Raw genomic sequence first — 15,640 nt, 5'->3', positions numbered from 1 at the left:
AAAGAAGGAATAAAAAAAGTAGAAAATGAGAAGGACCTGGGAGTCATTGTTATGAATAATATGTCACCTGAGAAACATATAAATAAGATTTTTGGAGAAACTTATAATTTAATAAGAACAATCAAAGTGGCATTTACATACCTGGATGAAGAAATGGTGAGGAAAATCCTAATCACCCTGATAAGACCAAGATTGGAATATGCAGCAACGATATGGTCACCAAGTACAAAAAAATGTATAAAAAAACTTGAAAGAATACAAAGAGCAATTACAAAACTGGCACCAACACTCTCAAAACTATCATATGAAGAGAGACTACAAAAACTTAAACTACAGACACTAGAGCAAAGAAGAGAGAGAGGAGATTTGATAGCTATTTACAGAATCATGAAAGGCATAGAAATTACTGATAGAGAGAATCTGATAAAATGGGATGACAGAAATACAAGAGGACACGGAAAGAAAATAAAAAAAGACAGCTATAGAAGAGATTTTAAAAAGAACAGCTTTCCTCACAGAGCAATAGACAGTTGGAACAAGTTAGATGAGAAAGTGGTGTGTGCAAAAACAATACATGAATTTAAAAATAGTTTAGATAAAATGAGATATGAAGACGGGACCCCACGAGCATAGCTCCCCTTCCCGTAAAATACAACTAGGTAAATACAACTAGGTAAATACACACACACACACTTCAGCGAATGGACGGCTTGGATGACGTTCTGAAGAAAACTGAAGTCTGTGGATCCCAACGCAAAGAGAAGTGCCTAGTGTTTTTACAGGGTGGGGGGGAAATTGCTCGTGGAGTAGTGGGAAAGTAGGGAAAGAGGAAAAGGGGAGGGATTACTGAGGGAAATGGAAGGAAATGAGGAGGGAGTAGACTTGGCCCAGCCAGACAAGCGAAAGGTAAACAAAAGACTGAGCGATGATGAAATGTCTAATAAAAATGTAAAGATTAGAAGTATAGAGAGGAGCAATACAGTAGAAAGTGACGAGAATATGTTCCAGGGATTTAAAGAGGGTGGGGGGGACACAACCCCCCCCCCCCGACTGATAAGACTAGAGGAGAGAGTTGATAAGGTGATCGAGGACTTGGAACGTAAGTTAGGTAATGTTGACTCAATTTTCCAGAGAATTGAAAGGTTGGAACAACTAGAGAAGGCAAACAGAAACTTAACTGAAGAAATAGAGGACCTAAAAAGACAGTTAGGAAATGTAAAGGAGGAGAATGAGAAATTGAAGAAGAATAGTAATGAAAACAGAGAGACAATAGCTAAAGAAGCTAAAAATTGGAGAACAACCCAAGAAGGGAATAAGGTGACATTCACTGACATAGTCAAACAGCAATTGAAAGAACATAATGAAGACTCAGTTATTAAAGTGATGAGACAGCAGGAGAATATAGTAAGAGAATTAGCTGACAAAAAGAAATGTATAATTATATTAGGAATGGAAGAGAAACATAACCCAGATAGAACCGCAAGAATCAAGGAGGAAAATGAAAGAGTAAGCAGTTTATTAAAATTAGTCCAGGAAGATGAACCAGAAATTATAAAGGAAATTGAGGAAAAATTCAGACTCGGAAAATATAGTACAGATAAGACCAGACCAATTAAGATTAAATTCAGGTCACAAACAACGGCAGAGAAAATTCTATCCAAAACAGGGAAACTAGCAACAAATGATCAGTATAAAAAGGTATGGATAAAAAGAGAAATGAATAAGGAGGAAAGAGAGGCAGAAAAGCAGAAAAGACTTGAAGCTAAGGCAAAAAACGAGGAAAGAACGGAGTCAGAGAAAGAGAGATTCTATTGGAGAGTAGTGAACATGAAAATAAAGCAGTTCGACATACTAAAGAAAAACATAAGGGAAACAGAGAACACAATGGAAGTGGCAGAAAACTAAGAGCGTCTTACACAAATATAGATGGATTGATAACAGGATTGAATGAACTGAATGATTATTTGAAAGAAAAAGAACCGGACATAATGGGAATTGTAGAAACAAAATTAAAAGGCCCACTACCACCCAACAGTGTAGGACATGATGCATACAATTATTGGATTAGAAACAGAGAGAAAAAACAAGGGGGTGGAGTTATGTTCCTGACTAAGAAGGATATAAACGTGAAAGGTGTCATATATGGAAAGAGTACAGTAGAGATGATTATGATAGAAGTGGAAGACCGAGATAAGAAGAGCAGAAAATTTGTGATCAATTATGTGCCTCCGAAAACAGCCTCATGGGAAGAGAGTGAACATAAAAGTATGTTAGAGGACACAAAGATAGCATTAACTAAAATAATGGAAGACGGAGGAAGAATAGTTATGATGGGCGACTTTAATTGCAAAGAAATCTGCTGGGAAGAAATGACAGTAAAGAGTGGTGATGACTCATGGGGAAATGCTCTACTTGAGATGATTACTGACCATTCAATGACACAATGGATACAAGAGAACACTAGGTATAGAAATGAAGAAGAACCATCAAGGCTAGACCTAATAATTACATCTGAACCTAGAATAGTGGACAAGATTGAATATAAAACACCAATAGGTAAAAGTGACCACATATTGATTGAACTGGAACTTAATGAAGAAAAATATATGAAAAGAAATGAACAATATAGAAAAGGAAGAATGATGTATGAAAAAACAAACTTTGATAAAATAAGAGAATTCTTCCAACAAGAAAACTGGGAAGAAATATACAAAGAAGAAACATCAGTGGAAGAGAAATGGAATATTTTGACAAAAATTTACAAAAAAGGAGTGGACAAGTATGTCCCAAGACAAAAACAAGAAAAAGAATATGTAAAATGCTGGTACAACAAAAGTTGTAGGGAGTTAAAAGACAAAAGAGACACAGCCTGGACCAGATGGAAAAAAGACAGAAGACCTGAAAAATGGAAAATATATACTGGTTATAGAAATGAATATGTACAAAAGTGCAGAGAGGAAAAAAGAAATTATGAAAAAGATGTTATAGAAAAATGTAAAGATCAACCAAAACTATTCTACAGATTTGTAAACAATAAACTGAAAAACAAACAAGATTTGGAGAAATTAAGACAAGGAGGAGTTGAATACACTGAGGAAATGGAAATGGCAGAAATTATGAACAAACATTTTAAATCAGTGTTTACAAGGGAAAATATACAACCTGAAGAGATTGAGTGGAAAGAAAAAGTCCCCCCTATGGAAGAAATAGAAGTAACAAAGAATGAAATATTGACACACTTGGGTAATTTTGATGTCAGAAAATTGCATGGGCCAGATGAAATAGCAAACTGGATTCTGAAAGAATGCAGGAATGAACTGGCAGACAAAATACATAGCATAATAAGCAGTTCCTTAAAAGAAGGAAAAGTTCCAGAAGATTGGAAAAAAGCAAATATAATACCTATATATAAAGGAGGAAATAAAGAAGAACCTACCAACTATAGACCAGTCTCTCTAACAAGTACAATAGCAAAAATTTGTGAAAGAATTATCAAAAGTAGATGGGTAAAATACTTGGAAAAAAACAACGTACTAAATCCAAGGCAATTTGGATTCAGACAAGGACGATCATGCGTCACCAATTTAATATGTTTCTATTCAAGGCTAATAGATATAATACAAGAAAGAGATGGATGGGCTGATTGTGCATTTCTAGACCTAAAAAAAGCTTTTGACAAAGTACCACATAAGAAGTTGCTTAAGAAATTAGAATATGAAGGAGGAATACAAGGTAAATTGCTAAATTGGATGGAAGACTTTTTGCAAGAAAGAAAAATGAGAGTAGTGATAAGAAACCAGCACTCAAAATGGAATGAAGTAATAAGCGGTGTCCCGCAGGGAACAGTTCTGGCCCCAATAATGTTTGCTATATATATTAATGATATGGATGAAGGAATTGAAAGCTATATGAGCTTCTTTGCAGATGATGCAAAACTACTGAAAAGAGTGAAAACTGAAGAAGATTGTGAATCACTACAGAGAGATCTAAATAAAGTACAAGAATGGAGTAGGAAGTGGGAGATGGAGTTCAATACAAAAAAGTGTAGTATAATGGAATTTGGAAAAAAGCAAAAACAGAATAACAGGATCATATAATTTGGGAAAAGAAGGAATAAAAAAAGTAGAAAATGAGAAGGACCTGGGAGTCATTGTTATGAATAATATGTCACCTGAGAAACATATAAATAAGATTTTTGGAGAAACTTATAATTTAATAAGAACAATCAAAGTGACATTTACATACCTGGATGAAGAAATGGTGAGGAAAATCCTAATCACCCTGATAAGACCAAGATTGGAATATGCAGCAACGATATGGTCACCAAGTACAAAAAAATGTATAAAAAAACTTGAAAGAATACAAAGAGCAATTACAAAATTGGCACCAACACTCTCAAAACTATCATATGAAGAGAGACTACAAAAACTTAAACTACAGACACTAGAGCAAAGAAGAGAGAGAGGAGATTTGATAGCTATTTACAGAATCTTGAAAGGCATAGAAATTACTGATAGAGAGAATCTGATCAAATGGGATGACAGAAATACAAGAGGACACGGAAAGAAAATAAAAAAAGACAGCTATAGAAGAGATTTGAAAAAGAACAGCTTTCCTCACAGAGTAATAGACAGTTGGAACAAGTTAGATGAGAAAGTGGTGTTTGCAAAAACAATACATGAATTTAAAAATAGTTTAGATAAAATGAGATATGAAGACGGGACCCCACGAGCATAGCTCCCCTTCCCGTAAAATACAACTAGGTAAATACAACTAGGTAAATACACACACACACACACACACACATATATATATATATATATATATATATATATATATATATATATATATATATATATATATATATATATATATATATTATGGGAAAGGTGGAGGAGGAAACACGGGTCTTTATCTGAATATCGGGTTTATTCCTGACCGGTTTCGCTTACAATAACTATTGTAAGCGAAACTGGTCAGGAATAAACCCTATATTCATATAAAGACCCGTGTTTCCTCCTCCACTTTTCCCATAATTTGTCCCAATATCTCTACATATATATATATATATATATATATATATATATATATATATATATATATATATATATATATATATATATATATATATATATAATATATATTATCATGTGTGTGTGAAATTCAAACAACAATCACACAAGTAAAGATTTTAGAATTAGCTTGTATTAGACATTTTGAATGTATAATTATATGAGTGCCTTGTAAAGGGTCAATACTGCGAACACTGCAATATATATGTATACAAAAAAAATCCATATTCTCAGCCACTTTATTCCTGAATATAACAAAACGATTGACAAGAACGAAATGGCTATCTAGAAGGCCCCTTACGATGCCACTCACTCATGTCAGTACCCAAAGGATATTTGAAAATAAATCTTGGAATTGTAACGATATACGACTCCATCGACTTTTGATACCTCGGGAAAAAAATTATATTGTTCTCAGTGCCAGTAAATTAAGAGAAGTCACCCCTTAATAAAATGTGTATTTGAGTTTTCTATATCAAACCTCAAGTTTTGTAAGACCATAAGTAAACATTGTCAATTCGTATCGACGCTTATGTAAAAGCTGGCAAGATTCTTGGGACATAAGGAATCCAGAAGTGTCATCGAATTTGAAAGTACAGCAGTCATACAGGTAATTAGCAAGTACTCGTCAGTTGTGTACATGTATTCATTGTGTGTCAGAGGGTATATTTCTTGTGTGTTCCTTGGCTTTATGGGGTTCCGGTCAAATATGGCCACTGCCAATTTCGGAGGCAGAATGAAGGCTTGGTAATAGGCTCATTTAACATTTACATTCTCGCAAATTTGTGAACACGTTTCTAATGCAACTTTATTCGCGGTCTATAGGGATTACATATAAAATTTGTGCTTCGATTACTCCAAATACAGTGAAAGCCCTGTCTCACAATAGGAATCGTTGCTTCCTAAAATACAATCAGATTACTATTATACTAGAAGGTTCATAAATAGCGTCATTAAACATAAATTAAAACTGACTTATGTTGTCTCAAATTTATGAATGAGATTGACACATTGCACGACTTCATCACACATTCAAGTAGCTCAATTGAAGTCCAACCATGTTCTTTTCATTATCTGCACTTCATGTATATTGATTCAGTGCCAAGTAAACTTATTATTATTATAATTATTATTATAACAACACAATGAGCAATTTCACCTGCTTGTATTGGTATGGAGGTGGGTGTGGGAGGACGGGGGGTGAGTCTAACGTAACCCCATGTATATTAAGGTGATGACTGGTTAGGATAGGTTGATAGAGTGATTTACTTCATACTGAAAGATGTTAGAAATCAATATTTCATAGCTTTGTAGTGGCGTTTAGTATCATTTCTACCTAAATTAATTAGGAGTGCCCATTGGAAGATATATCGCCAGCAGTAGGAATCAACATTAGATTCACATGAATCATACTTTCAAACAATCTTACATCACTGAATAGTGGACGGGTGGTGGGCCTATATGGAAATTTTACCATAGAGAAGGAGTCGGATGAGGCCCACACCAGGAGGCTCTTTGCTGCAGCCAAAGCCATCGCTTTTGCTCTATCATGCACTTGTACTTCTGGGAAAGATAACCGTCACTGCTCGGAGTAGGAGGCAAGTGCGGGGTATGAACCCACAACTAAACAAATACGAGACCAGCAGTGCACAAGTACTACATAGCTAAACTAGAAAGAACAACAAAAGAGTGTGGGATGAATGAAAGGTATATAATTTGACTCGGATACCCTGTTTTTATGGGAGAAAGGGCCTATTGGTTTGTATGTATGTACTATATTAAGTTCATTTATAATATCTGAGCAGTGTAGTGGGACTTAACAGACCATTAATAAGAAAAGATCTGGATCACAATACCACAATCATTGACAGAGAAAGAGATCACCGAAGGTTGCTACTCCTTGAAGCACTCTATATCCAAGCAAAGCAGCCATCAATCAACATCCAGGTGGAAGACCTACAGATCTTGCCATCTATGAAAAGAGTGAGTGCTAAGAGGCCAACGAACCCCATCGCATCGCTTAATCGGAGAGCCCACCGCGAATTAAAACAACGCACGCTCATTGGCTACCATTAACCAATGAGCATCCAAATTTTCCACGATATAGTGTCCATGATCCGCACATCCCATATATAATCAGCGCAGAACACTTGACACAACAATAATAATAATAATAATATCGCATGTAGCCCATTAACTGACAGGCTACAAGAATATACAAACAGCTCAAACCTAACCTGGGGTAAAACAGGAGTTCTCATGCCTTACCTGGGGCTAATCAGGAACGCCCTCTACACGCGGGAAGTGAAATCTACTCACTTCCCGTAAGTTACACACACACACCTCTCACGAACATAGCCACGTCCCACGCATAAAACATCTACACTTACTTTTTCTTCGACTAAAATTCGCTTCCTTTCTAACTTTCTCTTATACTACATCTTCTCATTTCAATTTACCTCCCACTAAAGATTTTTCCGTTTTTCCACCTTTCTCTCCAACTACGTCTCCTACCATTTTCTGAACTTCTGGTGATATAATCTGCTCTACCTCCCGCCATTGACGCCGCCGTCCAAGCTCCCAGTCCAGTTCTCCCGAGCCACGACCACCAACAAGCCCCTAATCGCTCGCAATTCGCCCGGTGGCAATAGCCCTCTTTTATACGCTACTGTCTTTTCATTTTCTTACAGACATTCTTCCCCTCCCACAAAAACTATCCCGCGCAAGCGGGTGGTCTTTCCTAGGAATCCAGAATCCAGAATTCGCCCTTGAAGATGGAACAAGAGAGTTTCGAAACGTCGGCCAAGATAAGAGATCTCCTAAGCAAACTTACAGAAAATTATAAGTCAAATGTTCGTCGTATAGAGACTATACGCAAGAAGATAATCAAAAATGAATCTTCAATAGCTTTTAACCTCATCTGCCTACAAGAAAATATCCTACCTGGCTATATATATATATATATATATATATATATATATATATATATATATGTAATATATATATGTATATTATATATGTATATATATGTGTCAAACTGTCCGGAAATAGATTCAATTTGGAAGTGGGTAGAAACAACTTCGCCAACCGTGTAGTTAATGAATAGAATAAACTTTCTGCAGAGGCAGTGCAATGTAGTTCAGTTCAAATCTTTAAGAATCATTTAGATAAACACCTAAGCAAGATACTGCAATGATTATCATTTATTGTATATTTGTTTTTGTTTTATCATTTGTCTGTTTGATTCTCATTTATTATTAGTTATCTGTCTATTATTATTTTCTATTTACCTGTTTGTTTATTATTTAACTATACCTATGCATTTATTTATGTATCTTATTTGTTATTTACATTATTATAGTTTTTATTTATTCATTTATTATTACTATGATTTTTTTTCGCATCCGACCTAGATATGAACCAAAAGGTCTCCTGTCGGCATGCTCCGCCTTTGTAATCCTTTGTGTGTATATATATGTTACGCGTAATGTGGATAATTGCCTAATGTTCACATTAGGCAGAAAATTGCCTAATGTTTACATTAGGCAAGCAGTTTGCATAAAGTTTACAATTTGTTAACATTAGGCAAAAAATGCCTATTGTTCACATTATGCCGCCCAATTTTGCCCGATGTGAATTGGACTGCCTAATCTAAACAATGAAAATTAATCGAACAGACAACCTAATCTAAACAATGAAAATTAATCGAACAGACAACCCACAGAAGCCACAAATAATGTAATTTAAAGAATTCCAACGTATTTGAACACATGCAAAACACAATGAAAACAAACTGCCTAATCTAAACGATGAAAATTAATCAAACAGACAACCTAATCTAAACAATGAAAATTAATCGAACAGAAAATCCACAGAAGCTACAAATAATGCAATTTAAATAATTCCAATGTATTTGAACACATGCAAAACACAATGAAAACAATTTGCCAGTTTGTTTTCAATCACAAATTTTTACATGATCTGCCCGGGTGACAGCGCGAGTTGCACTTGAGCTTTTTTCTAAGGCAGCTGCACCGTTGTGAAGTACACTGTGTCGTACACTGGCACTTTACATAGCCTTGCCCACCAGTGCCTCTTGCTGTCGCAGTTCTGATTGATAGGCAGATATCGGGAACCTCTACAGGCTTTCACAGGGGCTGTTTGATTGCACATAGATCAGGTGCTGTAAATTTTGGCCCAATAATGCCCTCCCGACAACCTACAGTGTGAAGTCCATCATTTTCCTTAAGGACGACCACTAACAGATTTTTAGGATCTGTTGGACCGCGATCGACATCTGGAACCCTCAGCGTAGCACACTGACCAACAGACAATGGTTTGAGCAGGTATTTGCCGCGTCTTGTCATCCGTGTTGCTGTCTTGGATTGCCCTAGAGTAGCTGAAACAGGGATCTTTTGGAAATTCGTAGCTACTGTTTCTGTCTCTGCATCTGCTTCTGTCACTACCCCTGTCTCTGCTTCTATTTCTGTCTCTGCTCCTGCTACTGCCCCTGTCTCTGCTTCTACTTCTGCTTCTGTCGCTGTCGCTGTCTCTGCTTCTATTTCTGTCTCTGCTCCTGCTACTGCCCCTGTCTCTGCTTCTACCTCTGTCTCTCCTTCTACTGCTCCTGTCTCTGTTGCGGCCGCTGCTCTTGTCACTGCTTCTGCCGCTGCTCCTGTTTCTGCTTCTGCTTCGGCACCTGTCTCTACTTCTGCCGCTGCTCCTGTCTCTGATTCAAGAAATGACTCAAGATCTTCCTCAGTAAAAACATTACAGAGGCTGTACTTGGCAGGATAGATGACCCTAATCCAACCTGCGGATCTTGTCTAAATGTAATTTTGAATGGGCTGTGGCCAGTTGTTTCATGGTGGCTGATATTATCTTGCCACTGAACAAATTTGAGACCTACTGACCATTTTCTGCTGTTGTTTTCCCTCATCCAAATAGTCAGGTTGTCCTGTATCACTCCATTTAGACGTTCAACAGCACCTTGGCTTTGAGGATGACGTCCAGTCACCAACTTCAGCTCTGGCCATAGCACTGAAAGTTCGGCAATTATGGCATTGACAAACTCCCGTCCATTGTCAGACTGTAAAATAGCAGGTGCTCCAAATGTCAGTAAAATATCTAGCAGATTTGCTGCAACCTCTTCTGCTCTTTTTGATGTAAGTCGCCGCAACGCACAAAATTTGCTGAAATGATTTGCATGTCATGATATACTTGAAGTCTCCATCAGGTAATGTTTGAAAATTAATAAGATCTGCCTGGCATCTTGAAAGGATACCATGACTGCGTACTGGTTTTACTACCAAACCCTTTGGAATTTTTCTAGCTTTCTTTCGATGGCAGTGCTCACAGAATGAAATGTAGAGGTAGCATACTTCTTGTGTGATGTTTGACCATTTCTTTTTCACTTCCACAATTTTTTTTTTTTTTTTTTTTTTTTTTTTTTTTTTTTATTACCACCTCCATGGCCAATTGCTTCATGGTCTGTTTTAACAATACCAAACACTTCTTCTAGAGATGCCACAAACTTGAACTCATGTTCATTTTTATCTTTTCTTTTCCGAATGAGTCGGTCAGCATTGCCAACACGCAGGACTTCATAGCGTTTCTTGAGGTTATAGTCAAATGCAGAATGAGCTCCATAAGAATTTATTCTTAGCAAATCCCGGATGTACTTATGACGTTGGATGGTGGGCTGGATGACTGCATTCTCAGCCTTGCCTTCCAGTGTTTGACGCAGCTTACGTTCAAAGGCAGCTTGATCCATAGTGCATAAACACAAACTGAAACAAACAAGACAAGATAAAGAAAATACCTAGTCTGGAAATAGGACAGTGATTAGTTATTCAATTCATATTAGATAATGGCAAGCAGTAAAAGAAATAAGCATTTTAAGAACAATAAGAACAATGAGAACGACTTGGGCGCCAGAGCACACACCTGCTCTCTGCTGCTGTGGCTGCCAGACTACCGGCCAGCCGGCTCAGCGCCGCGACCGTCCATTGGGTAAAACACACGCACAAACTTCAGCTGGCGCGGCCTCGTCATTCAGTCAACATTAGGCAAAATACCCTTGCCTAATATGAAAATCTTGCTTAAAGTGAACATTAGGCAAGTGTTTTGCCTATTGTGAACATTGCGCAAATTAAGTTGCCTAATGTACATATTAGGCAATTTTCCGGCCTAATGTTCACATTAGGCAATTATCCACATTATGCGTAACATATATATATATATATATATATATAGATATATATATATAGATAGATACTAGACCACCCGTGACCCGTTGGGTCAAATAAAATCTTAAATGGCTCCTCTTTTTAAAGCAGGTTACTATTAGCTTAAAACTTACCAGTTGTGTGCGGTCCTCGTGCTCTCTCGAAGGAAAGTAAACTGGATATAGGCAGTCTCAAGAAATTAAATAAGGAGAGCCTCCTTAATTATGCTTATGTTATGTCACGTCTCGTCATCCCACTCCCAATCCCAATCCCACTCCCACTCATTACCATTCAGGGAGTCCCATGGGACTTGAGTGAGTAGCAACGTTTTTAAATATAAACTTTATGATAGATATACCATGTCACTATCACCGTATAGTATAAATCACGGAAAATAAGTTTCTATATCAAATTGAGTATAATTTAGAGCTCTTACCTCTATTTAGTAGACGAAGGCAGTGACTTGATTAGTTATAAGAAGTGAAATGCTGAAGATTGTGACGTCATATCGTTGCTTGGAAAAATACACATCATATGATTCATACGGTTCGTAATATTTTAATAAACTCATTATGCCTCATAGATGCTAATTCAGGAGTTGACTATACTTTTAGATACTGAATATGAAAATTTTAGATATTAATGGTCATAAAATATGTAATCGGAAAATTGTGACGTCATGTCGTTGCTTGGAACACTACGTAATATTTTAATATACTCATTATACCTCATAGATGCTAATTCAGGAGTTGGCTATACTTTTAAATAATGAATATTAAAATTTTGAATATTAATAGTCAGAAAATATGTAATCGGAAAATTGGAAATTAAAAAATTGGCAAATTGGAAAATTAGCAGTCGTGACGTCACGCCCTCAGAGCTGGGGTTCCTTAGGACCCAGAGAGCTGATGTCGTGACGTCATATCTCTTCTGATTGGCTAGTCCTCAGTCGTGACGTCATATCTCTTCTGATCTCTTCTTATGATTGGCTGGTCCTCAGTCGTGACATCATATCTCTTCTTCTGATTGGCTGGTCCTCAGTCGTGACGTAATATCTCTTCTTCTGATTGGCTGGGTGACGGTTTCAAGCAAGCAAGCGTGATGACAAACAAGATTATCAGACTTTTATAAGTACAGACGCTCCTCTACTTACGTTCATTCGTTTTACGTTTTTTCGATTTTACGTTTGAACCGATTGTAAAAAAAAATGGTAAAAAAAAAAAAAATAGTGAATTTTTTTAGTTTAGCGCGCTCTCCGTAGTTCAAACGATACTTACGCATGACGCTGCGTCCATTGTTTACATGGCACAAACGACAGAATGAACGTGCCTTGCCTCTCTTCCTCCTCCCCCTCCTCCTCCACCATCTCAATTTATGTTGCTTGAATTTGATATATTTGAAATTAATGTTACAGTAAACTCGCGCTTATCCGAACGCGTTTTAACCGAATAATCGCATTAACCGAACATTTTCTCAATACGGTAGCCATCGCTTCAACCGAACGTATTTGGATCTCAACCGAACATTCAAACACCCCGCTGCCTCTTCCGCCACCCCCGCGCCACCCGCAAGCTTCACTAAGTGCTCACACGGTGGCAGCACACTCCATGTTTACACCTCATCGGCCGTTTATACTCTATAGAATATGTTTATGAACTATTATAAACATTTCCATGTGTATGTTAAGTTTACAGGTACGGATATTGCAGCTGACATCACCGCATAACTATCTACGGGAATGAAACATACAAAGTAGGATTAGCAGAAGGCTTTTCCTCTTACACGGGGGTCAGCCAAAAAGAAGAAGACATAGAAACACCTCCCACCCATTCCATTTCCTATATATTCCACTCCCCTCCACCCCACTCCCTCCCTCTTATCTTGGCACCTCCTGGATGACGGGTCATCCCTGCATCCTGTCCACTGCTCTGAATCAGAAGCAGTGTCGCAAGACACAGCACATCCACAGCAAGGCCGCTTCATAAATTCGGCGACCCTCCCCTCTCCGTCTCCCATGCAGAAAAGGAGAAGACAGGGAGAAATCCCTTCGGGCTGCATCAATTTTTTTCTCATATATATTTCTTCACCCCCCCATCCCCCACCCACTCCCCCTCATGCATCACAGCATCATCTATACACAACCCCTCTCCATTCACCCCTATCTTCAGTCCTCTCCCGCCCTTCCTCCAGACATTCCTCTCTCTCTCTCTCTCTCTCTCTCTCTCTCTCTCTCTCTCTCTCACACACACCCACACACACACACACACACACACACACATATATATATATATATATATATATATATATATATATATATATATATATATATTTCAGGGATGTCACTACCGAATAGGGAGATGTTCCAGGCTTCCTAAAAGATGGTCGGGCTTGTGTAAACAATGTGTTTCAGTGACTTCTGGGTTGAAAAGCTTAAAACACTAGCTATTCCATTATACACATTTGATAGCAGTTCATGCCTGCTTACGTTATGATCGTTGTTATTACAAAATATCAAAGAATTATATATGGATCTTATAATTACATTTTTCAGGACAAGGATAACTATCAAAATTTCTTAGGAAGAACTATCACCAGATTCCGTATGTTTCTTATACGGTCTGGCGTAATATCTGAAGTACAGCTACCTCATGAGTCAAATACATGATGACACACACTGGAGAAAAGCCTTTCCAATGGGACCTATGTGATAAATCTTTCACAAGAAATGGTGACCTCAAACATTCCGCAGTGACCTACACAGGAGAGAAGCCTTTTCAGTGTGACCTGTGCGATTCTGCTTTCTCGCGTAAAAGTGATCTGAAAAGACATATAACGACCCACACTTGTGAAAAGCCTTTCAGGTGTGACCTGTGCGATTCAGCTTTCTCACAAAAGGGTAATTTCAAAGTTCATATGATGACCCACACAGGAGAGAAGCCTTTTCATTGTGGCCTGTGCGATTCTGCTTTCTTGCGTAAAGGTGATCTCAAAAAACATTTAATGACCCATTCTAATGAGAGGCCTTTCAGGTGTGAACTGTGCGATTCAGCTTTCTCCCAAAAGGGTAATCTCAACGTTCACATGATGACCCACACAGGAGAGAAGCCTTTTCAGTGTGACCTGTGTAATTCTGCTTTCTCGGGTAAAAGGAATCTAAAAAATCATATAATGACCCATATGACCCACACTCCTGAGAAGCCCTTCCAATGTGACCTGTGTGATGCAGCCTTCTCACGAAAGAGTAATCTGAAATATCATGTTATGACCCACACTGGAGAGAACTGTTTCCAGTGTGATCTGTGTGATTCTACTTTCTCACAAAAGGGTGTATTTTCCCGACATATGATGACCCATACTGGCGAGAGGCCTTTCAAATGCGACCTGTGCGATTCAGCTTTCATAAAAAAGAGTCGTCTTGAATGTCACATGTTAACCCACACAAGAGAGAAGCCTTTTCAGTGTGACCTGTGCGATTCTGCTTTCTCGCGTAAAAGTGATCTCAAAAGACATATAACGACCCATTCTAGTGAGAAGCCTTTCAGGTGTGACCTGTGCGATTCAACTTTCTCACAAAAGGGTAATCTCAAAGTTCACATGACGACCCACACAGGAGAGAAGCCTTTTCAATGTGACCTGTGTGATTCTACTTTCTCACAAAAGGGTAATCTCAAAGTTCACATGATGACCCACACAGGAGAGAAGCCTTTTCAATGTGACATGTGTGATTCTGCTTTCACAAGTAAGGGTGTTCTAAAAAAACATATAATGAGTCACACTCAAGAGAGGCCTTTCAAGTGTGACCTGTGCAGTGCAGTTTTCTCACAAAGGAATCTTCTCAAACGCCATACGGTTACCCACACAGGAGAGAAGCCTTTCAAGTGTGACCTGTGCGGTGCAGTTTTCTCACAAAAGAGTAATCTCAAATGTCACATGGTTATCCACACAGGAGAGAAGCCTTTCCAGTGTGACCTGTGTGATTCTGCTTTCATGCGAAAGGGTGATTTAAAAAATCACACAAAGACACATACGTGAGGGGTCTTTCAAATGTGACCTGTGCAATAGAACTTTCTCACGAAGGAGTAATCTCAAAGCTCGCATAGTGACCCACACAAGAATGAAGACTTTCTAGTGTAAACTGTGCGACACAGCTTTCCCACAAAAAGATAATTTGAACAAATTCGTGAGAGGATTTGCAGCTTTCGCATGAAATATTTCTCTCAAACGTCACGTGCTTACCCACACAGGAGAGGAGCATTTCCAGCGAAACCTACATGCAGCTTTCTCACGAGATTCTTTTCAAAAGTCGCGTGATAACCCATTTCATAAGACTGGAACTGTGTG

General features: G+C 38.0%; 2 protein-coding genes across 2 annotated transcripts; one reads left to right on the top strand and one right to left on the bottom strand.

Moving 5' to 3' along the window:
• Positions 1–5,574: 5,574 nt before the first annotated feature.
• On the top strand, positions 5,575–15,334 carry LOC143029886 (uncharacterized). The gene is made up of 2 exons (XM_076193055.1): positions 5,575–5,682; positions 13,851–15,334. The coding sequence occupies exon 2, from the start codon at positions 13,961–13,963 to the stop codon at positions 15,329–15,331; it is 1,371 nt and encodes a 456-aa protein (XP_076049170.1). The 5' UTR covers positions 5,575–5,682; positions 13,851–13,960; the 3' UTR covers positions 15,332–15,334.
• On the bottom strand, positions 9,063–10,845 carry LOC143030070 (uncharacterized). The gene is made up of 3 exons (XM_076193273.1): positions 10,607–10,845; positions 10,039–10,264; positions 9,063–9,898 (listed from the first exon to the last, which is right to left on the bottom strand). The coding sequence occupies exons 1-3, from the start codon at positions 10,843–10,845 to the stop codon at positions 9,221–9,223; spliced, it is 1,143 nt and encodes a 380-aa protein (XP_076049388.1). The 3' UTR covers positions 9,063–9,220.
• Positions 15,335–15,640: the final 306 nt, after the last annotated feature.

Source organism: Oratosquilla oratoria, chromosome 11 (assembly GCF_046742065.1).
Source record: "Oratosquilla oratoria isolate Oo_2021 chromosome 11, ASM4674206v1, whole genome shotgun sequence".
NCBI classification, from domain to species: domain Eukaryota; kingdom Metazoa; phylum Arthropoda; class Malacostraca; order Stomatopoda; family Squillidae; genus Oratosquilla; species Oratosquilla oratoria.
The sequence above is the reverse complement of the archived record's forward strand: the minus strand, read 5'-3'. Positions and strand labels throughout refer to the sequence as shown.